At 41.3% G+C, this 26,940-nt stretch overlaps 1 protein-coding gene across 17 annotated transcripts in view; it reads left to right on the top strand.

Moving 5' to 3' along the window:
* Positions 1 to 26,940, top strand: part of LOC120398291 (myosin VIIA and Rab interacting protein) — a 345,847-nt gene that overhangs the window by 235,596 nt on the left and 83,311 nt on the right. For all 17 annotated transcript variants that reach the window (XM_039525619.1, XM_039525610.1, XM_039525604.1 and 14 more), the window contains one exon: positions 25,969 to 26,105. In XM_039525619.1, the coding sequence (XP_039381553.1) occupies positions 25,969 to 26,105 (137 nt within the window). The remainder of the gene's footprint in view (positions 1 to 25,968; positions 26,106 to 26,940) is intronic.

The raw sequence follows: 26,940 nt of genomic DNA, 5'->3' as shown, positions 1-26,940 counted from the left end.
CGCCAAAAACAGTACAGGGAGGTGAAGGGCCTCCTTTGGATATTTCATGAGGGAGCTGGCCTTGGCTGCTTCCCGTGTGGATCCAAGAGACACTTCCAGTAGGAGGCACTGATGGATAAGCTGTTGCTGAAACGAGTTACATAGCTGAGCAGGCAGTGTTGCACTTCAGATGGGGGCTGTGTAAGTGAATAAGGCTCTTACTGTGAAGCGTGCACTTCATCCCTCATTTGCGATACTGTGAGGAGATTGGGCCTTTCCTCAGCTCTAAGCCTGAAGAAATATGTAAAGCTCAATCACAAAATATAGTATAATATAGACTATTACAAGTATTGCATAGAATCCTATATAATAATATTGAGGCTTTCCCAGAGATTCTCCTCCTTTTATATGAAAATTTCACAAAGATAATAGCTGATTTGAACCCTGTTAATAAAAGCAGCAAAAACTGAGTGCCAGCATTTCTGCCTGTTTGCATTTAAGTGTGATAGGCCATCCAGGCAGGGCACCAAGATCAGCATCACTCAGAAACGTTGCACAGTAGTAGCAGGATTAAATGACCGCAGAAAGTTTAGATGAGAGAGAATATTCAAGTAGCACAAAGGATGATAGCAGCTGCAGCAGAGAGAAACCTCCAGCCTGATCGAGGCAGGATCCCACTCTGAACAAAAATGTAGCCAAAGCATCCTTTAATCTGACATGGACTGACGATGAACAAACCAAAATATAATTCAGTAGTACCAAGAGTGGCAGAGCTGGGCTTTTGCACAATGGGAAGTCACAGATATTTCAGAGAGTGAAGTAAACATATTTATTAGGGAGGAGAAAATCAAACCCTTGACTCCAAGCTCAAAAATAATGCATAATAATAGCTCTTTAATGGCCCAAATCCAAACACCCTGAAGTTGGATTTGATCCGTGTTTCAAAACAAGTTCAGAAATATTCTGAGCTGGGATTTTGCTTTGAGCCTGCCATTAGCATGCATGTGTAAGCACTAATTTATGGGAGCCAAATGTAATGACCCTTGCAGTCCCTTCTAACCCTATCATTCTACAGTATGGGGCCATTCCTACCCATGATATTTATGTTACAGCAGCAGCTGGATACAGCAGTTGTCAAGCTACATAAAAACAAATAGAAGTGAATTTATGTCCCTGGATGTAAACTGCTGCTGTGCAGTCAAGTAACTCTTTTTCTTTGGCCTCTTCTCCTCAATTGATGATTAAGGTTAAATGCCTGTAGAACACAAAAAGGCATCATGTATTCTGTCAAAAGGGAGTAGCTGGCAACTGAACAGATTGGTGCACATGTGATTGGTGACTTAATGCTGAAGAAGGCTTTCAATATTTTCCTCAGTCTTCCCTGACCTTCTTGCTAAGTGTTTCATCTCCATAGACCATATTCTCACCCCCATAGTACTCCCATAGTATCAGGTGCTTGTATGATAAACAGGAGCTTCTCTATGTGGAGGAGCATGTTCATCTGTCAATTAAGTTGTATCTCTGTACTAAACACCTACTCAGAGCAGACAGTGAATGGTGGGAACTTGGACAAAGCCCAGCTACAGTACTGGTGATAGCACACACGGTAGTTTTGTGCTGGCAGACGCAGCAGAAGCATCTTGAACATGAGACTCCTTTAGGTCTGAGACACCATACACAGGTCTGATGTCCTCCAAAAGTAATTTTGTGCCATGTGCAGTCCTGCTGTCAAGCTGTGTTGCTGCCGACTCCTCCCTATATTGCCTAACATGTGGAAATGAAATAGCTTAAAAAATTCAGTCTAAATTAGACAAACAGGAAGAATGTTTAGAATTAAGGCTCACGCTCTGTACATAACTCACTCCATATGCCAAAGTATCACAATGTCTGTAACATCACTCATTTTTCTAACCTTCTTGCAGTCCCAGCGACTTACTCAGAGTGAGGCTACATTCCTTTCCATGCTTCTGCAGGTTAAATCAGAGCCCTAATGCAGGGCCGGCTCCAGGCACCAGCATTCCAAGCAGGTGCTTGGGGCGGCAGTCTGCAAGGGGCGGCAGTCTGTGTGTTTTTGCGGCTCCAAGCAGCGTGCCGAATTGCTGCCGCAGACGGTGGGGTCAGTCCGTGTGCAGTTAGGGCAGCAAGCGCGTTTCCACAGCAGCTTCTGTGTTCAGCTCCCCGCGGCGGCAATTCAGTGGCTTCTGTCTTCTGGCTGAAGACAGAAGCTGCCACCAAATTGCCGCCGCCTCGAAACGCGCGTGCCGCCCTAACGGCACATGGACTTTCCCCGCCGTCCGCGGCAGCAATTCGGTGCGCTGCTTGGGGTGGCAAAAACAGTAGAGCCGGCCCTGCCTAATGTTAACTCAGTGTAGATTTTAAGTGGTTTAATAGATGTATGGCTACGCATTCGGCCTTTCAGAATATTCTGGAATTTGTGGATGTATCATTTTGTAACAGCATCAAAGCAAGATCATCATAAAGAGGAGAGCTTTTACATAAATGTCATGCTGCAGATGGATCTGGAGAGTGACATTGCATCTGGGCATAATGGAGAGTGCGGGCAGTTCTCCGCTTTGTCTCCTACTGTGTATAGCTGCCAATAATCCTAGCAAATGCCAAAATGTTAATATTGTGATCTTGTTTGTAAACCATGATGAAAGCATCAGATTGGAATGACAACCGACTCTTCAACAGCCATATGAATGTGAAGGCTTTTTGATGTTAGCCATGGGTATTTTTTAAAATGTGGTTTTGGTGATAAAAGGGCAGACAGTAATCTTTTGAGCAGTGGTCTGTTTCCAAATAAGAAAATATTAACAATTGAGTGAGGAAGCTCATTTTGGCCTAAAAGCAGTAGTCACTAAAACCTCAACATTCCCAATAGTTGGACTACCAGAGAGACCACACATCATACAACAGGATCTGTATGGTAAGAGCTGGGTGAGGAATATATTATGTAATTGTGAATTTCCAGTTCAAAATGAGAATTTCTTGTTTGCCTGATTACTGTTTGAGCAAAGTTGTCATGGAAAGAGTGCTAAATAAGCTCAGTGCAGGTCATCATTACTGTATCAAGCTTTTCACCTGTCATTACATATTCAGCCATTTATAGTTCTTCTCCTATAACTTAACAAAACAGTCCCCCAAACTATGGCATATGTCTTGTTTCCAAGCCCTAGTACAGTACATGTCTAGTGAATTTAGAAGAGAATTGTATACATTATCTTGCTAACTAACTCTGACCCTAGATCTCACAGAAGGTTGTAATTCATACTTATACAAAAGATTTTGCAAGGACTAATTTATTTTATTCTTAGAGTACATCTACACTGTAATATCCAACTTGGGTACATGTACGCATGCTAGCTCTGATCGGGTTAGCACATTATAAATGGCAAGGTAGCCTAGGTAGGTACTTGGGTGGCTACCCTGTGTCACCACCTGCACTGCCATGGCCACATTGCTATTTTTAGCATTTTAGCTCGAGTGTACCTAGCGCTTGTGCATCTACCTGAGCAGGGAATTATGCCTCCAGATGCACTGTAGACACACCCATCGATACATAATTTGCATAGAGAAGTTGCTCACACCGCAGTATGTTTTGTTTTTTCTTTCTGTGTAAACTATATCTTACCTGGAAATACCGAGAAGATATTCTAGGGTGCTTTTATATTTTATAAAGAGAAGAAACATCTTGTGATTGAAGCTTGGGATTTGGAGTCAGGCAATCTGAATTCTCTTCTCACTTTCACAGTCCTCTTGTCTAACTGTGGGCAAGTCACTTCACTTCTCTGTGCTTCAGTTTCTCATCTGTAAAATGCAGGTAATAATATTGAGCTAACTTGCCTATTCTTTTTTTGAGGCTTAACTAAAGTTTAAGATCCATGAGTGAAAGGTGCTGTAAAAGTGAGGTACAGTATTATTAAGTCATAATTTAAATAATTATTTTAATATACTATATATGTCATCATTAAGGTTGCCCAACACTTTCTGTTATAAGACACTGTTTTAAGTTGCTTACAACTTTGACAAGCTTTAATCATTCGGTCTAAAATTTTCCTTGCAGCACCTCTGCATCAGGCAGAATTTTGTTGGAACTATTTTTAGTGTACTCCTTATTATAATAAAATGAATAACAGTACTCCATTAATAATAATAATTAATTGGTGGTACTACCAGTCATACCTATAATAATGATTACTAAGGTATGATTATTCATTGTATTATAATGAATACAGTAAAATGTGTGCAGTGTTTGCTTTCTCTAATAGTTATTAAAAATAATATAAGGCCATAAGCACTTGTATATGAATGAGGGGTTGAAGTTTGGGCCTAGTTTGAAAAAGTTTTCTGTGTCCTTTGTTAATAAGCACTTGTGTTTCAGCTCTATTTGAGTCTTGTCCAGAGATTCTCTTTCCTGTGCCCTATATTTCATTATAATTCAGTTTAAGCATAGTTTATGAATCACTCCATGCTTGTAGCCTTTACGGCGCTCAATAGTCCTAGCTTGGATTGTCTTAGTTCATCAGTTCTTGCAGCAGGATTTTTAGGTGTGCACATGCCGGATACTCTAAAAGGTAGAAACTAAGCTGTCATTACCTACACTGAGTTTCATACTGAGAGAGTGAGATTTCCATGGACATGGAGCTTGATAGGAAATAAAATGTGGTTTATAGAATCATAGAATATCAGGGTTGGAAGGGACATCGGGAGGTCATCTAGTCCAAACCCCCTGCTCAAAGCAGGGCCAATCCCCAGCTAAATCATCCCAGCAGAGGTGAAAGTAAGCCGGTATGGCCTGGTACGGTGTACCGGCAAGAGCCAGTATGCTATGCCGGACCAGACGGGCTGCTGATTTAAAGGGCTCTTTAAATCCCTGCCCGAGCCCTGCCGCCACTGCCCCTGGGCTCCAGCAGCAGGACTCGGGTGGCACTTTAAAGGGCCCGTGGCTCCCCGCAGCGGTAGAGCCCCGGGCCCATTAAAGTGCCACCCGAGTCCCATTGCCGGAGCCCTGGGGTAGCAGCGGCAGGGCTCCCATGATTTAAAGGGCCCCGATTTCCACTGTGGTAGCAGTGGGAGCCCCGTGGCTCCCAGCTGCCTCTGCAGCTGGGAGCTCCGGGGGTGATTTAAAGGCCCCAGTGCTCCCAGTTGCAGATGGAGCCCCGGGACCTTTAAATCTTGATTTAAAGGGCCCGGGCAATGTAAAGGCCCTGCCTCTTACAGTTGAGGCCACGCCTCTTCCGGTTGAGGTCACGTCCCCTGCTCAGAACTCCAGAGTACCGGTAAGTCCTTTAAGTTACTTTCACCCCTGCATCCCAGCCAGGGCATTGTCAAGCCTGACCTTAAAAACCTCTAAGGAAGGAAATTCCACCAGCTCCCTAGGTAATTATTAGTATTACTATTTTATTACTATTTGTATTAACACGTTATTTATGGAGCTTGGTGTGCTAACAAATAGAGCTGCTTGAAACTTTTTATTTTAAATGGTTTAATCAAAATGGAAATTTCCAAAAGGAACGTCTGTTTTTTATAATTTTTTTTGTTGAAAATCTAAAAAAAAAACCTCTGATATTTAAAGCCAAAAGTGTTTTGGTGTCTGAGTTTTTAACAAAACAAAAACTTTTGAAGAAAATTTTAAACTTTTTTTTGCATAGCAAGAAAAGACATTTCCCAAGCAGCTCAACTAAGGAAAATACCTATGAAAACACAGACATTTGGAAATGGTCAGTACATATGGTATGTTTTACAACTAAAAGGAAACCCTTTTCATTTGGATGCATTTCTCATCACACACTTACCAGATTTAATGTATCCATCTAACTTTGTATGCCATATGGAAGACTAATTTGTTCTGTGCCTTGTTTATATGACTGGTTCTGTATTTCATTAGATTTGGGATCATGGCTAAGTTACTTTGTAAGATAGTTTCCATGTCAATTAAACATTGCAGTATTTTAAAAATACTATCAATGAGAGAATGAGTTGGGTCCATATATTTCATAGTCGTGATTAATGTAGGTCTGCATTCTAGATGTCTGTTGATTTCTACAATCCTGCCTTCTAGATCTGTATAAGTAGCTACATGTGTATGCTGACATCTTTTTAAGGTAAGATACCGATAGCTTCACCCTTCAACTTAAAGCATCATCTATCTCAATGTTTTCTCTTTTAATTGTTCAATTTCTTTATAAAATAGTTGTAAAAATAGTATCCCATACCTCTTTGTAGTAATAAATACATGAGTTAATTACAATTTAATTAATAAATCATAAAACTGTATCTTTTGGATTTAGTACAGTCCATTATACCACCTTGGGAATGCCATATAAATTACTCTTCTTTGGATTCAAATACCACGTGTAGCAAGATTTCAGGACGTCATGGTGGGAGGAATACTCTCTTTCGGTGAATGTGACGCCTCGCAGTCGGGGTAGCAAGCCTAGCAGATGGAGATTAGGGAGGAGCCCTTGTCCTCAGGGCAGCGAGGCCTAATGGCCAGTCCGCAGAGCTGCCCTGGCTCTCAAGACAGCGATGCCTAAGGGCCAGAGTCTATGGACCCGATCTGCCCTCTTCTCCTTATTTTTTGGAATAGCACCTTCCGAATTATTTTCCTTTTTTGTTTTAACTGAAACAGTTTGCTGAAATTGACACGAATTTGTGAAATGTTTCTGTCAACCTGTCATAAATAAACAGATCAGGGTTAAGGTCTCTTTTACCTGGAAAGGGTTAACAAGCTCAGTAACCTGAGAAACACCTGACCAGAGGACCAATCAAGGGACAGGATAATTTCAAATCTCTGTGGAGGGAAGCCTTTGTCTGTGTTCCTTGTTGGCTCTGTGTGTGCTCTCTTTGGATCTAAGAGAGGCCAGTCATGTCTCCAAGTTCTCCTGGAGTAGTTCCTACTATCCAATAGTGAGTATTAATTAGAAAGGCGGATTAGTCTTATAATTTGATTTCTACATTTGCAATTGTGTGTTTGCTATAGAATTTCTTTAATTCTGTACTGTTATTGCTTTTACTGAGAAAGAAAGGAGGGGGGATTCTCTCCAGAGATTAATAAGTTTAGTCTCTGTGTATTGTTCCATCTGGGTATTACAGAGACAGTTACTTTCTTTTTATTCTTTAATAAATCCTTTCTGTTAAGGACTTGGTTAATCTTTCCTTGAGTGAATTCTCAGGGAAAGGGGAGGAGGGAGGCATCCCTCTGTAGTTGGATCCCAGTATCTCTCCTAGGAAAGGGGGGGGAGGAAGCAGGGGGGAATGGTTTATTTCTCCTAGGTGTAAGAACCCCATGGATTTGGGGCTCTTGGGATCCCCAAGGATTTTGGGGAAGGACTGTGTCCCAATACATGTACATTATTGGGTGGTGGCAGCTTTTACCAGATCTAAACTAGGATTTAAGTTTAGAAGGATCCATGCAGGTCCCCATCTTGTGAACCCAACAGCTCCAAGTGGGGGTGAGACCTATGACACAACCCAAACCTGCATTTTTGAAGACCGGAAAAAAAAGTTTCAGCTGAAAACTTTAACCCAGTTCTGTTACCAGGATCTGACCCACATCCACATTCTCCTGTCTTTATATGCTGTTTTGTGTGTTCTCTTTCGTTTTGCTTAAGTAAAGGCTGCTCTTGATCACTTGTCTTTAGAAGACTTGTCCTGGCAGCTCCTACAGACAAATACTTGGGACTGGTCATAGGTGGGCTGTCTCTTTAAAAGTAGACATGACCCATTCCTGTCCAAATTCTGGTCCTTTCAGGACATTCCCCTGCAACCATGGGGAAAGACTTGACCTGGAGAGAGGTGAATGACACTTTATTTTGTTTTGGACTCTTCTTTACCCCAGAAAGGGATTTTTGTGATTTGGTCAGAGGCTCAACTCACCCTATCAGTTCTGGGGAAAACTGTCTTTGAGGGGAAATTGAGGCAGCAACTGCACCATAACTCCAGATTGACTAATCTGTGGTTTCAGGGCTCTCTCTGCTGTTTTATTATGGTCATAAGAAGTGTGGAGGTGAATCACAAATGCCAACAAAAATAGACTTTTTTCTCTAGTTTTCCAGTTATTCAAATAGCTGCAAACAAACATTCAAAGTAAATTTGCCCAGATTTAGAGTCCCCTTTGGTGAGGCAGGCTGGGATTAAAATCTCATTTGTATAATTTTTAAAGGCTTCAGAATTTCCTCATGGTTTTCAACTGTAAGCTGGAATTTAGCTTTTGACAGGCTGCTAGGCAGCTTACAAAATAAAGCTTCCAGCTTCAGGATCCCAGCTGAAAATGTCTTGCTTCTACAGCAGAGAAAACCAGTCCAGAGAGAGATGTACATTTAAATATAGTACTTTTCTAATTAGTGGTTTGAAGAAATAAATAAAAATAACGGTCCCATGTGGTTTGCAGGCTTCCTAATCACATTCTGCTCGCAAATTGTGAAAACACAGAAGGTGTTACCTGGGTTTCTTAGGAACAGGGGTAGAGTTACTGTGCACATACAGCATGTTTAGATACACATTTGTATTCAAAAATACATGTAGTACAGTCACGCTAACTTCAGAGGGTGGATAGGAGTCAGCTACATTGGCTTTTTATAATATAATATAATATAGGAGATATATACCTAGTCCTAGAACTGGAAGGGACCTCGAAAGGTCATTGAGTCCAGCCCCCTGCCTTCACTAGCAGGACCAAGTACTGATTTTTGCCCCAGATCCCTAAGTGGCCCCCTCAAGGATTGAATTCACAACCCTGGGTTTAGCAGGCCAATGCTCAAACCACTGAGCTATCCCTCCCCCCATATCATCTGGGGTGTGGAGTGGGGTTAAGGATTAAGTCCATCATATGTTGTGCTGTTTGCTATGAGTAGTGCTTTCTGTTGGATGAGCATCATAAACATTTTTCCTATGCAGTTTTCTGCCTCTCACAATTTGTAAAGCTTCAGATGTCCATAATCACAGTGTGCAGTGATGGAATATATTATCTGTGCCTTCCATAAGTAAACTGTGCATCTGTGCTTTGCAAAAGCTAAAGTTGCAGGGTGGGATACGCCTTATTTTAAAGGGGGAATTGAATCTGAGCACATTTAATGAGAAATCAAAAAAAGAAAGATGTTTATATATATATATATATATATCAACAAAGCTTGAAATGGGTCCTGGTTTCTCTTTAATATTATGTGCTGATGGCTTTTTTCATCTCCATTGCTGGGATTTGTGTTTGTTAGAAACATTCTCCTGAAGAAACAGACCATAAAGCAGGTTGTTGTCCTTTTTGGTGTTCTTGAGCTCTATGTTAAAAACCTGGCATATTTTTCTAATCAGGATTACAGATTTAATTTGCATGGTTTAGCCTCTGCTTCACCACCCCCCCATGCCTCCCGGAGATGACTTTGTATCTGTTTTGTGAATATTTTCTTGCTTCATCAGCTGTACATTTTTGTTCAGCTGTTTTTCAAGAATCTGTATCTAGAAATGAAGTTTGCAGAAAGAAAATCCTTCTCTAAGGTAATCTGAATAACAAATCAAAGTTCGTCTTTGTTCTGCTGCTTTGTTTTTTGTATCTGCTATGGGAATGGAAAATATTTCTCATGTCAGAGACTGGTACATTTCTTCCTAGATAGTTATGTTGATTTATATTTTGAGAGAAAATGTTTTCATTTAATAACATTAATGCAAAAGTTCTTTGACCATTTTTTCATGTGAGTTTATTGATATAAGTATTTGTGTTCCATGGCTCAAATACAAAAGCATTTACATGACTGTAATTGCTATTGAATTTATCTATTTCACTTCATGAGACAGATTCTAAAGGATGCAGTCTTTAATGTTAGATATAAAAGTGACAAAAAAATTAATAAGAATGTATAGCTGAGGATTTTTCAAAGTCTCTAGTTTTTTTCTTTTTTTAAAAGCTACAGTTGCTAAAAGAGTTTTGCTTTATAGGTTTAATTTTTGTAGCTTGGCGTATTCGTATTTTCATTTCAGAAATCTTGTTGGTAGGACATTGACAATCAGTTTCAGTTTGCTTAGCAACAGGAGCTAATAGGAATGAGACTGAAAAAGTTCTTCGAGAGGATGGTTTATCACTATTCAGTTTAGTTGTAACATATATATTTTGGTTCACATTTAGTTGCGTTTTGCATGGAGTAGTCTCAATATGACAGAGCGAGGTGTAGAATACACACAGTGTTGTTTCAGTATTATTTCATGTATGCAACTTATCTACAAAATATCCCTATGTCTGGGAAACAGAATTTCTGTCCCAGGAAAAATTTTGAGATTTTGAACATTTGTTTTGTCTTGAATTGAGAATCAATATTTTTTAAATTTTCTGCAAAACAAAATTTTTGAAAAAAAAATCATTGAGAGTCAATTGAAAAATTCTGTTCTGATAAAATCAAAATGTTCCAATTTTCCACTTCATTTTATATTATCACTTACATTTATTTTATTTTATATTATAATAACAAAATGATGTTTAAAAATGAAAAATCAAAACATTCCATTCTAAAAAACATATTGACCTTATCAAAATGTTTTGTTTTTGTTTTTAGTTAAACAAAATTTGGTCAAAATTTACACCTGCGGTGGAATCCTCTTATTTGCAGCACAACAGACTTGATATATTGTCTAGACAGGGCACTTTTTTTGCTGAGTTACACACAAATGTTGTTTTTGTGGTTGCATGAATTATGAATTGCAGTGTATTGCAAGAGCGAGGCACAGTAGGTGAGGTAAGTGGGTGTGGAGCTCAAAAGCTTATCTTTCTCACCAACAGAAGTTGGTCCAATAAACGATATTACCTCACCTACCTTGTCTTTTTTATATGTTGTGACTAACACAACTGCAACAACACTGCAAACAATACAATGTATGTCTTTTTTTAATTAAAACTTAAATTATGTCACTGATCCTCAGAAGCTAGGGATCAGCCTTTGAGGGTCTGTTTTAGTCAAAGAATACGGTTCAAATGTTTCTACAGTCAGATTACATTCTTTTCAGGAAATTGAGTCAAAGTTCCAAAGAACTGGAATCTCACAGAGTCTTTTAATGAAAACTGAATAATCAAGCTACCACCTTAGGGAGTCTTGTTTACGAACCTGCAGTACTTGGTAGTGTTTATTAGCTCTAATGGGGATTTATAGTGAACTCTATAGATGGCATATTTTAAGAAACGTATTTTCTGCTGCTAGGCATTGAAATGTCATACGGTAGATTGAAATGTGATTCTCTGAACCTTAATGGGATTTCGACAGATTTCTGGCTGATTTTACTAAATACTCACTAGCTAGTGTCTACTGTCAGGCTGTCCTGCGGTGGCTCAAGAACATGCGTACCAATCTCAGAGCAGTGTGTTAGGAAACAGGTCACAAACCCCAAATTCGTTGAGTGCGCTATACTTAGATTTCACCATGCAATTATCAAATGTAAACTCCTTGGGCACTATAACCGGCTTAACATGGAATCTCATGCAGTCCCCTTGGTTACTCGAAATCTCTCTTGCCATCCGGATAAGCTTATTTTGTGTTAGATGGTCACTTATACCATGAATCACAGTAATATTGAGGTTACTCCCAGTCCCAAAGGACCAGTGACTTACCCAGGTCAATTACACTTTAGATCTCACACCAAGGACAGTGCTAGTAACCAGTCCTATAATGAACTATGTAAAGATTCATTATATAGGAAAAGGAAACGAGAGTTAATTAGAAGGTTAAAGCTGGTAAACATATATACACACAAATAGATTCCAATCTTAAGTTTCAAAAAGTAATAGAAGCAAGTTCTGTATGTCCTTTAGGGCTAACCCAGGCTAAGCACTGGGGATCTTTTGCTTATGCTTAGTAATCCTTGCTCCTCACAATCCAGTAAGCATAAAGATACAGTTCCTCTTTGTTAGGGCTTTTTATTCCTTCCCCTCTTCTGCTTCAAGTTGCAAACTTAGCTGATGGGAGGAATTCACTTGCACATCTCCTCTTCAGTGTTGTGTGGAGAAAGCAATCAACAAAGTCTTTTGTCCTCTGATGTTCCACAGTAGTTTGTCTGGGGTTGATGGGCCTTCTTTGTCAGGCAGGACCTAATCCATTCTATTGGAGACCAATATTGCAAACTAATTAATGCTTCTCTCCTGTCTGGTGATTTTACACAGTTACAGAGGCTTATGCTGCAAATGCTCAAATATTACCTTACAGTATGGGATACACATGTTATAAGTGAGATTAATGCATGCCACAGTTTAAGTGCATTCAGTGAAGCTTAAACACTAGGCACGTTTTTATAACTCTAATACCTATTTTACTGATACTAACACACAGATGAACTCGACTGATTCCAGCTATGTGTTTGTCAGTATTCAGGTGAGGCTCGGGAGCCTTGGCATAAGCTGGAACCTGGTTTGCCAGCATTACATCTACATGAGCATTTTTCTTCAATTTTGCATACTAACACTAGGGCAGCTCACTGGTGCTTCTAGTGGAGTGACGGTTAGTGTAGAGCAGCTGCTGATTAAGAACTCTCTCTTGTAACCCCATTCTGAGCAGGGGTTAGATGACATGAGGGAAAGAGCTCCAGCACCCTATCTGCACTAGAGCTCCCCGCAGTGGAGCTGCACCAGCAACAGGAGGAAATCTGAAGAGAAATTCTAGAAGACAAGGCTTTAAAAATGTTAATGGTTTGTGATTGTGATTTTTTTTAAATGCTTACAAAAGAGAGCTTAATCAATGTTAAGGCCAGAAGGGGCCATTATGATAATCTGCTCTGACCTTCTGCATAACACAGGCCATAGAACCTCACCCAGTAATTCCTGTATCTAACCTAACAACTCGTGGTTGAATTAGATGACCCTGCCTTTTAGGAAAACTTTAGTCTTGATTTAAAGGTCCCAGGTGACTGAGAATTTAGTACTTCCCTTGCTTAATTGCCCTCGCTGCCAAAACTGTTGATTCTAATTTCTGGGTTGAAAATGAGCCATGTATTTTCAGTGTATCTCCTCCCATCTGTTCTCTCCCTTCCCCTCACATACGTACAACCTGCATATCAGCATTTTAAAAGGGAATGCTGGAGTTGACTGAAAAAGAGACAAACTAAATGTTTACATATGGCACATTGATTCCTAAAAAAAAAGAGAGCCTCCTGTTCCTCCTGTGCTAGACTTATCCAATTTATTCTCCTTATCATTGCCTGCAAAGTGGAATTTTAAAACAGAAATCAGTACTTAATAAATAAAACTTCTTACTGTTACATATAAGGTTGCTAGAAAATATATTTTGATGATATATCTTATATAAGGCAAGCTGTAGGCTGAACACACTGTACTAATTAGAGCACTCTCTACTGCAATAAAATTACTGGGCCAGATACACCCCTGCTGGAGGTGCTAATTTCGCCTCCCTATGCAAGTGAAGCCTAATTCTCAGATGATTCGCTCCCTGGCGGTGGTGTGTCTGCTGGGACTGGCAGCTTTAGTTACAACTGGAGGTTCTGTAGGAGTTCCGACAGCAGACTATGTACCTTCTCCAACTAGCCCTACCTGCTTTTTAGGCTTTGAAGGCCATTTGCAAGGCATCTGTTGGAGGAGACATTACATCCATTGTGTGCTGCTTTAATCTGCCCTGTGGCATATCTTCCACCACTGAGGGCCCCGTGCCCTGGTTTATACCAGCATAAACCAGGAGTGGTTTTAGCCCACTTTAGCTGCATAAACATGAAACCTCAGCATGACAAAAGTTGATACTGTCTGATGATTGCTTGACGGCCTGTGTGAAGTGAGTTAGGAGTCTCAGTATGGTTTCCTAGCACAAAATCCAATGAGGTAGTTGGTAATAGTTTGCTGGTAACCTCAGGAGGGAGAATGGGGACTGACTGGATATTTAAACTTAATTATTCTCTCCCTAGTATAGATGATCTCTCTGATGCAGAGTTGAGGCTTGTTAGTGGGGCAGTGTGGGAAAGCTTACATTGCCACTCTCCATGCTTAACCTATTTTGTGAGTAGACCGAGAACTTAATTCTCTAGAAACGTCAACATAGCACCTTTCACAGGCAACAAATCTATGCAAAAAAACAAAAATAAAAAACACAGAAGAATAACCCTCGAAATCTAATTACCTTTGTCCAGCCTTGATACTAACACACATTAATGTTGAAAACCTGAATCTGAATCTGAACTCAATCCAGCACCAGATATTTAGAGCAATGAGCATTGACAGAGTATTCATCTACCCACAGCTTATGTGTTCGATTCAAATTTCTATGTTAAAAGAAAAGGAGAAGAAATTGCATTCTTAAAGCTGAAGCATGATTGATTTAACTTGAAATCAGTAGCTATTACATTAATTTCTGCCATTTCAGTTAAACACAATAAGGAAAATATTGATTCTTGGAGAAAGAACATAAGTGACTGAGTGTCTTGGAGGATGGGCAATGGGATATGTACCTGTCATTTGTAGGTCAAAGTTTCAAACACAGCCCAGTTCAGAAGTGACTAAGACAGGGGCGGGCAAACTTTTTGGCCTGAGGGCCACATCGGGTTTCTGAAATTTTATGGAGGGCCAGTTAGGGGAGGCTGTGCCTCCCCAAACAGCCAGGCATGGGCTGGCCCCATCCAATCCCCCCTGTTCCCTGATGGCCCCCCGGGACTCCTACCCCATAGACCCTGCCCCTGACTGCCCCCTGCTGCCCCATCCAACCCCCCACTTCCTGACTGCCCCCCCGGCTCCTGCCCCCATTCAAACCCTCTGTTCCCCCCGCCCCGACCCCCCCCCCCGAACTCCCCTGCCCTCTATCCAACACACACACACACTCACCGCGCTGCCTGAAGCACCAGTGGCTGGCAGCGCTACAGTCGTGCCTCCCAGAGCACCGGGACAGGCAGCCATGCCACCCGGCTGGAGCCAACCATGCCACCGCACGGCACAGAGCACCGGGTCAGGAAAAGTCACTTTATGCAAAATTGAAATTTTCCATCAGAAAATCATTCACAGCTCCGTGGTGCCCTCACTGCTCAGCAGCCTGCCAGGCTGAAATTTTAAACAGATTGTTTCCAAACAAAATGAAAAATTTCCTGTCACCACGAATTCTGATCAACAGTAAAAACACTTCATTTTTGCCTTTTTGAAATGTTTGAGGCTGCCTGAACTCCTCTGCCATCTGAAAGCCCCAGCTCCCTGACTCCCCAAGCTGCCCGGGCTCCAAGCAGCTCAGGAGCCTCAGAAGTGTTTCAAAAAGATTGAACTGAAATATTGTTTTGACATTTTCTAAACAAAATGTTGAAATTGCTGTTCCATGGGAAATTTTTATTTTTTTTAAATGTTCAGAATTTAATGCAGAATGGGAATTCCAGCCAGCTCTAGAGTGCATCTAAGGAAGAATTTGGCGCGCGTGTGTGTGTGTGTGTGTGTGTGTGTGTGTGTGTATATATATATATATATATATAGGATATAAATATGTGTGTGTGTGTGTATATATATATATACACACACACATTTATATATAGGATATAAAAAATAACTTCTAACAGAAAGTACTGTAGTGTTAAAACCACAGCATAAAGCAATTAAAGTATTCAAGCTAAGGGGGGCCCCGGCGCAGCAGGGCTCAGGCAGGCTGCCTGCATGCTGGGGCCCCACGCTGTTCCCAGAAGCGGCTGGCTGCTGGCACGTCTCTGCGGCCCCTGCCGGGGGGGCGGGGGAAGCAGCTCCACACGCTGCCCCCATCCCTGCAGCTCCCATTGGCCAGGAACCAGCCAATGGGAGCTGTGGGTGCGGCGCTTGCGGGGGCGGGCAGTGCACGGAGACATGTTGTCCCCCAACGTAGCTACCACCACTTGTTGGTGTGGATTAATTAAGTTGATGGGAGAGCTCTCTTCTGTCGGCTTAGACCAGCTGAACAAGAGAGCTTACAGTGGCACAGCTGCATCGGTGCACTGCGCTGCTGTAAACTCTCGAGTATAGCCATAGCCTAAGTGGAGAGACAGCAGACAGGAAAAGAAAGGTCCTTTAAGGGCAGATTCTTAGGGGGGAAATCTCAAAAGTGCAATTGAAAGTCAATGGGAGTTGGTGCCTAACTGCTATTTGTGTCTTTGAAAATCTTAGCCGTTACTTTGCTATAGATATAGATATTAATATTAACTGCATTGGTGTGATTTGATTATTTCCTCTGGGTTAGTTTATGGAATAATTTTTAAGTACCATAAGCAGTTTAAAGGAGTAATCTTTAAAAGGTAGAAAAAAGGCAGTTGTTTTCATCACTGTACTGTTTGGCTTGTTTTTTTGTTACCCTTATTTTGTACAGTGCTGCAATGTGCTGAGAATGCATTGCCATATCTCTAAGTAGACACACAAACACAGAATACAAGAGCCTGATCAAAATGAAGGCAGACCTGTTACACAAGACCTTTGTAAAGTCTCCCTTGGATTTACTGCAAAATACCATATCTGGTCGTGATATCACCAATCCATGTGTTTTCAGGTTATTTGCATGATACTTAGTTATTATCACAATAGAGCCATTACATCAATGAACCATGTTACTTCATAATATCAATGCAAACCATTGACACAGTGCACTCTTACAGGTCAGAATCAGCCTGTTAAATGTATAGCAGACACCAAACCCCTCTTTGAAACTGAGAATGAGCTTGCTTGTTATAGTCAACTGTGACAGGGCGCACTTGCTCTGCACTGGTACCGTGAGAGTTAACTCTACTCTGTGGGCCAAGGAGGCCAGGCATGCTCCAGCTGGAGACTACGTATAAGGCTCATTCAGAGCTGACTGCTGAGGAGGGAGGACGCATGCTGTGAGCTCCAGCCTGGAAACTGTGGAAGCCCCAGACAGTGGAAGCCAGGGACGCTGAGACTCCGCAGGCTTCTGGGAGGTGCACTGACCGAGGAGCCCAGGCGCACTGGGGCCACTGCATCAGAAACAGGGTAGGAAGTAGCTCCGGGGGACTAGTTATTGTGCTGCGTGGGGTCAGCGTGTTTCAGGCGGATTCCCCACTGACCCTGTGGTGGGCATACTTGCCATTGACAGGGCCCTGAGCTGGGACCCGGTGGAGCAGGGAGGGACCGGGTCCCCCTGCCCAGCCGCCACACCTCTCTCTTCCCCCCAGGTTGCGGTCCACTCCCCATATCAGCCTCCAGGCCAAACAGCCCTGCTGAAGAGGGCCATTATACTGACTCTGGCAATTAGGCTGACTCTGGCCACTAGGCCACACAGCCCTGAGAGAGGACACCCATATTGACTTTTACCCTTAGGCCAAGCTATGTTAAACAAGGGATGGTTGTTTAGACTCAGCTACGGGGCCATCATTACCCCCACCTCCTCCCAAGAAGGGACGGGGTACACTTGCCCCTCGACATCAGCCTTTCAAAATTTATCTGTCCAACCATTTGTCTTGAACTAGGAATGAGATCTGTCACCATTTCTATTGATCAGAATTTTGACTTCCTGTGTTTTCATCCCAAATTCACATTCTTGGTTCATATATTATTTTTTTTTATTATTAAGTCAACAAGATTAGGTGGTCAGCAAAGGCAAGAAGGCCACCTGCGAGTCTGGGTTACATGAAGAACACTGTGTTCTATTTTGTCTTGCTACCCTCTTCTTCCTGTTCAAGCAGCAAAGAGTCCTGTGGCACCTTAAAGACTAACAGATGTATTGGAGCATGAGCTTTCATGGGTGAATACACGAAATTGACCCACGAAAGCTCATGCTCCAGTATGTCTGTTAGTCTATAAGGTGCCACAGGACTCTTTGCTGCTTTTACAGATCCAGACTAACACAGCTACTCCTCTGATACTCAGGGGCGGCTCCAGACCCCAGCACGCCAAGCGCGTACTTGGGGCGGCATGCCGCGGGGGGCGCTCTGCCGGTCACCGGGAGGGCGGCAGGCGGCTCCGGTGGACCTCCCGCAGGCGTGCCTGCAGAGGGTCCGCTGGAGCCGCGGGGGACCAGGGGACCCTCTGCAGGCACGCCTGCGGGAGGTCCACCAGAGCCGCGGGACTGGCGATCGGCAGAGCGCCTCCCGCGGCATGCCGCCCTGCTTGGGGCGGCGAAATGTCTAGAGCCGCCCCTGCTGATACTTGACTTCCTGTTTAAGGTTTTTGAAAACAAAGCTCTAGTTAGAGTAAGTAGTGAAATGCTCCATCTCCTGTTTCAATCTGAACTCTTTATTTCCCTTTGTTTGAAGCGTAAATGTCACATTCCCGTTCATATGCAGTGGTTTCCATTATAAAGGCATTCTTTATCAATTGATGCCACATAGCTCCCTCTATTTCCTATACTAGCCCTGGGTGGCAACTGTGATATGTCAAATACACTAGCTGTTGGCAAAGGTGGAAAACTTCTTAAGTAGTGACCACTGTAGGTGTGTATATGGGTCTTTCACAGCTTCTTAATTCAGTGTCAGACTACTTTAAAACACAGTATATGTATATATCAATAATTCAAAAGCCTTTTTTATAATACACGGAAGTTGTATTCAGTAGCAGTTTAATTTGGTTTCTATTTAACTTAATTCATTCTTTTCTGGTCATCAATGTTTGGAAAAAAGCTGCTGAATATCTGACTGCTTTCAAGGCTAATTAAAGTGCTGAAGGCCCTTCAGGTGTATTTATTGGTAATGTTATGAAGATCTTTTATATTACTAACTTTACTCTAATCATTAGAGTCTAATGGGTCTGCCCTGATGTCCTTTATTGTTTCCAATCTTATGAATTAAGAAACTAGGAGAAAATTTGTAACTGAGTTATAAACACCTGAAAAATTGGGCTTATAATGGAAACATTGACAAAAACCCATAATTATCTTGGCATTGGCAGGTGCTGCTGCAGTGATTACAGTGATTTTATATAAATAAACTCTTGAATCTAGCATTTGGGCTCTAATGGGAACAAATGTTATGTATATTTTCTGCCACATGAACTCCCAAATGTTACTCGAAAGTATATTACTACATAATTATTACCATCTAGTTAGTTACTTAATATTCATAGATCCAAATTTCTGAACTCCATTTGTACCTGTGAAACCTCACAGGAGTCAGTGGGGTTGCACAGTGTGATTTCCACCATGGAATCAGAAAACTTGAGAAGGTGCCCTGTAAGGTGAGAGGAAAGGGCCATAACAGGATCAGTAAAGCTGAAAAAGCCAAGACATTCTTCTGTGCAGATCCATCCAGATACAAAGGGCTACTGCACTTAAGGTGCCCTAAAAGGATGACATAAAATGTCCATAAAAAGATTTAACTTGAGTATTTAGGGATTCGCCAGGACAGACAAATGGATTTTCAGGCACAAATACTTGCAAGTACAATAGAACCTCAGAGTTGCGAACACCTGGGGAATGGAGGTTTTTCATAACTCTGAACAAAATGGTTGTTCTTTCAAAAGTTTACAACTGAACATTGACTTTGAAACTTTGCTGTGCAGAAGAAAAATGCTGATTTTAATCGTCTTAATTTAAATGAAACAAGCACAGAAACCTTTTCCTTACTTTGTCAAATCTTTTTTTTAAACTTTCCCTTTATTTTTTTGGTAGTTTATGTTTAACACAGTTCTGTGCTGTACAGTGGGGTTTTTTTTTCCTCTGCGGCCTGACTGTGTACATCTGGTTCCAAATGAGGTGTGTGGTTGACTGGTCAGTTCAGAACTCTGGTGTTCATAACTCTGAAGTTCTACTGTACCATTTTGCACCTGCAGTTTAGGTCACTTTGATGTTTTGGGGGGGCATATTTAGGGAGTTGAATGTCTAAATGACCTTTGCGCCTGCAAAAATACAGGTCCAGTTAAGGCTGAGCTGAAAATGAGGCCCTCACTATCAGTGTACATCAACAGGGATGAAATTCAGACTATATATTTCCTCCCTCACTTTCACATGTGGCTGAGACAACTTGTGAGCATGTTAAAGTCTTCAGTAGCACCTGAGCTCACAAGTCAATTAAGTGCCTAAATCACTTAAGCACATTTGAAATTTTACTCCTACTCATTATTATGGTCACTGAATATTTTCACTGTTCTAAAATTTGTGTGCTTTCTCCCAGTTTAAACTGTTATGAACAGCCTCTAAAAACATGAACATCATTTCCGTTTCCATTGTGTTAACATTTAGTGTTCTAGAGAAAGGGGTTTGCTGCCCTGACCTTTAATGAAAATGAGTGCCCCTAACTTGTGTCATGTTATTAGAAGACTATGAATGTTAAATGATAAATCGCTTTGTTTATCTCCTGCATGTTGTGTAATGGATTTTTTCACTGCTTGTAGAAATGTTTGAGTGAAGCCTTTCAAATGTTTGCCCTATGATCATAAGTAAAAATGTGTTAGGAGATCTCATCCCTAGGGAATTTTTGTTCACATCACAATCACACAGCACAACTTGCAGTTGTTCCTTCTCAGGAGAGAGCCTGGAATGAGTAGGTGGGTATTGCAGGCCAGGGTTGGGGAGTATTGACAGTGCTGTGAGGCGGCAGCCACAGGACCTGTTCACAGAATGCCCAGATTTATCCAATGCTCTGAGTCTGTTATTCTATTAAAAAAATCAATCGCTCATACTCTGTCAAGCTTTTCTTTATGGAATAGAAGTTGACTAATAATTTGTACATATTGTAGTATACTGATTCCAAACCCACAATGTTGTTTCAATAACAAAAGGCTTTGAAATGTGATTCACCTTTCTAATGATTTTATGTAACATAAATAATGGCCTTGGATTTTAGAGCTGTTTACATATACAGACATAGCTGACTTTATAGCACAGAAATACAAATAAATAACTTCGGCCAGTGCTGCTGCTTTTATGTGTGTATGACTAATAGTCTTTAAATATGAACTTTTTATTTCATGGAAAGAATTTGCACACATTGCAATATAGATAAGAGGAGGAAAGTGCTTCAGTGTAAGATTTGGTGGTTGCTATGATGTAGCTTTTCATAATTCTAGCCACATAGAAAAGCTGTTTTTGCAGTATGTAGAAGAGTCATGGCTTTAAAATACAGACCAACATTAAAGGATTTTGAAATGAGCAGAAAGTGTCCATATTTCTTTTGTGAATAAGTCCTTTATTTTGGTATCCATAGGGATGGCTATTCTCTTCTCCAAATCCTTTCTCCACAGTAGAAATCAGCAGGGACATGGTGACTTATCTGAATGTTAAGAGGCTGAAAAGCTTTAGAAGAGTCATTGCAATTTGTTATAGAATGCATGCAGAATAGAAGCACAGATTTGGAGTTGTTATGGCTCACTATCACAAAAGGGAGATTATAAGGTTTCTTACAAATTTTCAACCCCCACAACTGAGGAAGTTTAAAAACTGTTCCCAGTTTTTGCTTCTCAACCAGCTGTGGTGGCATAGGCAAGCAAGCCTCATTTTTAGTCATTCGCTGGCTTGGTCAGGAAATTTTTGACTCAACGTTTTTCATTAGAAAATTTCGATTCATCTAAACCAAAAGTTTTTGCAGGAACATATCAGTTTTAACCAAACTATAATTGGAAAAGCTTTCTCGGGTCTAGCATGGAATTTGGGGTGGGGGGAAGGGGTTGGAGGGAGAAGGAGAGCGCTTCATCCCAGAATAGCTTGGTGATCAGGGAACTCACCTGGATCTAGTCACTGATCTGAAACAGGCAGATCAGGGATTTGAACCCGTGCCTGATTCAAACCAGGAACTTGAACCTGAATCTCCCACATCCTAGTCAAGTATCCTGACTTCCAGCTTACTGGCTGTTCTGGGGTGGAGCGCTCTCTCTCTCTCAATTTTTTCATCAAACTTTTTTTGAAAGATCTTAAGTTCATCTTGATGCAGCATTAGACATTTTTTTAAAACACAAAAATGTTCATGAGATGAGAAAACCATTCCCCACCAAGCTCTATCACATCTGCTCTTCTCACAATCTCTGAGTTCCTGTACAGAAATTTAAAGCATTATGCTTACCATAAACCTGCAGGTGCAATTGTGGTAGCTCTGTGATACTCTCAGCACTAGAATTCATGGTGCTAACTTGCAAGAGCTTGATACTTTCATAAAAGTGGTAATGAGGCCTGATGGCATGGTGGCTAGTGAGCACATGCCTCTAGTGCACAACGCTAAGTTACTTAGCAGGGTGCTAAAATGTATGCCGGAGCCATAGAGCAATTTTTGCTAGTGCTCCCAATGTTGCTAACACTGCCGCAGATACACTGGTGATAACGGTGTTAGGAATTTTCATAAACATTCCCTAGTGTGGGTACAGCCTTGGAGAGGAAAAAGTGGAGCCACTAAAATGCAATCTCATCCAGTCCAGTCAACAGCTGCAGGCAAGTCACTATTGTTGTGGTCAGTGGTATCGATGGCTGCTGACAGATGTAAAAGAAAAAAAAAAAAAGTCAGCATGGATTGCTGACATCTGCTCACGGCTAGATCATCATCTATCTAATGATACTAATTCGTTTTCCATGCTATAGTTGAGCCGAAAGGTGCATTGAAAAGGGTCAAGGAAGTCAGTCCAGATGGTACAAAAGTAATTTTGTTGCAAGCTTTTCTACCACATAAAGGAAAGTTTAGGAACAGAGTGATAGTTGGGAAGATTGTCAAGTTGAAGACATGGTTTCTTGAGTATTAATTTAATAACTGCTCATTTAAGGGAAGCAAGCATTTGAACGCTGTCCTAAGCTAGGAGCAATTACAACTAATAATGGACATCCCGCCCTCGCTCCTCTCCCATGCACATGAACTCGATTTTACCCATCATGAAGATCATGTGTACATGTCGGAGGTTGAAGGCCAAACCTTCCAACACTCCAGAACCTTAGTGGACAAATCTGAATGAAACTCAGCAAGAGAAGATGTAGCATTTTTCCCTTTCTGACACAGTTCTAATACCATGGGTGCAAATAGTGCTATCAATCATGCTATTGATCCATAAAGTGGAAGAAACTCTCATAGTGGGAAGAAATGCTGAAAGCTGTTTTTGAGTAAAGGTTGACTGAATTCGTGGATTTACCAAGTTGCTCACTGCCAAGCACAGTTCTGCTAATCAGGACTTCACAGACATCCTACAATTGAACAAAATGCTTTTTGGCAGCCACAGCGTAGGGTCTCAAAAGCCCTCTATTTCGCAGTCAAACAGATTTGGACACAATGACCGCCACTTTGACATTGGCCCCATATATCTCATCTGTTGTAGATCATGTGCATACCAAGGTGACCTGTGAGGACGTCATATAGAAAACAGATTTTTGGCCAACTCTGTCAGGACATATACCAGTCTTAGTATTATTTGCGTACTAACAGAGTATCTGTATTACAATAGCTCTCAGAGACCCCAGTCAGGCTTGGGGCATCATTGTGCTAGGCACTGTGCAAACACATAGTAAGAGAAGGCTGCTGCCTTGAATCTACTTGAAGCCGAGACACGCAGAAAAAGGACACTTGTGTGCTATACATGCATTTTCTTGATATTTGCAGCACTAATCTATAGCTGGGCTTTGATGTGCAAGAATTCAGCGAACAAACTTCACCACTTTTATTTAGTTTCCACTCTGCATTAGTAGGTTATAGGTATTCTCTACCAGATGTTTTTCAGTGATGACATGTAAGTGGACTAGAATATAAATGGACCTGTTTGGTGCTATTCCATTTAGCATTGTAGGCATCTCCTTGAACACTTGAGACCGATGGGAACGTTTAGTGAAACTCCTGGGTCATGTATTGTACGGTGGGCTTGGTCATAGCATAAAATCTGTGGAGGTAATTGACAACAATGATATAACTGGCAGACCCATACAGTTAGTACTCTCAAAGCAAAACACAATTTCTTATCAAATGACGTGTGTTGGAGATTGTCGTCTGCCTCATATATGCAAAGGAAATCCAGACTTGCTGAAGAAAACAGGTCTTACGATTACATTCTTTTGAGATCACCACTTTCTCTTAGGCCTGGTCTACACTGGGGGGGGGTGTCAAACTAAGGTACGCAACTTCAGCTACGCGAATAGCGTAGCTGAAGTCGAACTACCTTAGTTCGAACTACTTACCCGTCCTCACGGCACGGGATCAAAGTCCGCGGCTCCCCCGTCGACTCCGCCACCGCCGTTCGCGGTGGTGGAGTTCCAGAGTTGACGGGAGCGCGTTCGGAGTTCGATATATCACGTCTAGATGAGACGCGATATATCGAACTCCGAGAAGTCGATTGCTACCCGCCGATCCGCCGGGTAGTATGGACGTACCCTGAGTGTGTGTTTATTTTGGTGCCTGAGAGGAATCCCACAGAAATTCCAAGTGATTAATACTATACAAGCTAACTAGAGTTGTGTCAGGCGTGAATTACCCCATCTGAATCTAGTAGCCAGTTAAAAAATGTCTCCACTTGATTCCATTTTTGAAAATCATGGCTTAAGTCAGTTGGGGTTGCTGGGTGCCCAGCACTTCTGATAATCAGGCCACTTATTTAGGCACCTAAGTTAGTCTTAGAAGGCTAACTTTTGGCTTTCAAGTTTCGAAATCTTGGATTTAGGAAGCAACAGATTGCCTTAATTACATACAAAGTTTTAGAATGTAAACTCCTTGTCCCCTACTTTGTATGGGATTTGGCCCTCCCATTTTAGTAACTGAGAAACCTTATTACGGGGGGAGGGGGGTAACTGTCACATTTGTAGCCATGCTATACTGTCACATCAGAATATACCAGTCACTTTGCCACATGTAATCTGACTTGATGTAAGTAGGTGTGGCATAAACTAAACTAAACTAATGTGACAGTACACAACCAAATAAATCAGATCAATTTGTGGGGGGAAAAAAACAAAAAAAAACACATGGGAGTTGATTCAGACCCACTGGTGCAAACACTGCTTTTCTTTCCTGGGGCTACTGCTGGTGGAGGTCAGCTTTAAGTTACAGCTGGGAATTCGTGGAGTTCTTTCCACATGATACCATTTTTGAGACTGTGCTGGTCAGCTGTGGGCTACCCACAATCACTCTCTGAGCAGACTTTCTGCTGCTAGCCCTGCACCCTTGCTTACAGTTCTGTAATAAAATATGATCATAAAAGGGGCTGACATGGCTTGCATCATCTTCTTGGTCTTTTGGGACCTGATCCAAAGCCCACTGAAGTCTCTGCGAGTCTTTCCATTCAGTGGGCTTTGGAACAATCTACTCAAAGGTGGTGGTGTGGGGGAGGGTTTCCATTCAGAGCACAAGCAGCAAAGAATCCTGTGGCACCTTATAGACTAACAGACGTTCTGCAGCATGAGCTTTCGTGGGTGAATACCCACTTCGTCGGATGCAAGACATTCAGAGCACAGATGCTAAATCTGGTTTCCAAGTTGATTTTTGGGAAAAGATGTAGATGTTTACAATGGCTTTTGGCTTGTTGTCCTCACAGTTCTTGCTCTTTCACATTCCCGTATGATGGCACTTTCACTATTTATTTGAATGTTTCCCAATAAAGTTTTCCACGCATTCTTATTTGCTTGCAAAGAGTTAGGGTTCTTTGTACAGAGCTTGTCCAGTGAGCTCTTTTCTGTCAATGTTTGTGCAGTGATACACGTTTATGAAAAATAAATCTTAAAAAAATCTTAATCAAAGAGAAAAAGAGAGCTCTCTGGGCCCTGTAAAGTCTTAACTAACTATTCTTTCCATAGTGAGTTATTTATAAATCCATGTAAATATTAAACACTTCTAAAACCATAGCCTCATATGTTATTCTATAATACTGTAGATGGCCTTTCAAAATGTATTCAGTACATTTGTTAAAATATGTAATCGGCTATTTTGATATGGTAACCAAGCAACTTACTACTGTAATCAGAATGACTTTTAGCTACATTTCCAGTATTTATGTTGCCATAAAACCAGACTTGTTCAAGCTAAAACCAAGAAACAGTGTTCAAAAATATTATGCTCTAAGGCTTTTGATTTAAAAGAGCCTAGTAGATATAATTTTTAGGAAAGACCAGGGAGAGTTTTTGTTTTTATTTGATGTAGACTCATTTTAAGCATTCTGAAATGTTGTTCATTTATTCTCTTTAGACTCCTAAGGACCCAGTCCCTGGAATGGTATTACAATAATGTGAAAAGTCGCTTCAAGCGTTTCGGTAGTGCCAAAGTCCTGAAGAATTTATACAGAAAACATAGACTGGAGAGTGGTGCTTGTTCTGAAATAATAGGTACAGTACAATTTTAATTTCTTATAGGCTTATCCACAGTAACGCACATGATGGACCCAATCAGAGTTCTGAGAGTATTTGGGGGGGGATTACAATTTTTCAGAAGAATTACTGTGGGGGAATATAAGCAGTTAAATATCTAGGGAGTTGGCAAGGTTTGAGCTATTTAACTAATCAAAGTTTAGATAATTTATAAGGCAAAATTCTGCTCTCAGATCTACAAAGCAAATTTCAGCTCTGTTTCTGCTCTCCATGGATGTGCTTAGGGCTCTGAGAGTCCTGTGTAGATAATGAATGAGCACAGAATTTTGGAGTTGAGGTTTTCCATTGCACTTAATGCAAAATTTGACTAACAAAGGCCAAATCCTGCAGTCCATACCACAACTGGAGTTTTGCCTGTTTGCCATAGAATTTGGCCCCATGTGAATTGCAGCTGCGGCTTACATTTGAAGTTTCTCAAGTAAATGGGGAAGAAATGTGATCAATTTAAAATCAATATCAGCCTTCTCAATAATTCTTTCCTAACTATGGAGAGATGATGCATCCCCCTATAAAACTAGTAATTGAAGGTATTCAGTGAGTTTGGGGACAGTGCTTTCTTGCTGTCATGCTGGCACATTTACAGTAATTGAATAGCAAATGATTCAGAAGCAGAACCAGTCTAATCTTTCTGAGATGATTTGCCTCCGCTGGGCCAAATTCATCCCTAGCATAATTCAATTGAAATCTGTACAGAGTTTGTGTTTTCTACAGGGTTTATGTTTTCTATAAAGTCTTTCTTTCTTTCTTTCTTGAAGATAAGCTAAGCACTTGGAAAACAAAAATAATAGCAAGG

Source organism: Mauremys reevesii, linkage group 2 (assembly GCF_016161935.1).
Source record: "Mauremys reevesii isolate NIE-2019 linkage group 2, ASM1616193v1, whole genome shotgun sequence".
NCBI lineage: Eukaryota > Metazoa > Chordata > Testudines > Geoemydidae > Mauremys > Mauremys reevesii.
The sequence above is the reverse complement of the archived record's forward strand: the minus strand, read 5'-3'. Positions and strand labels throughout refer to the sequence as shown.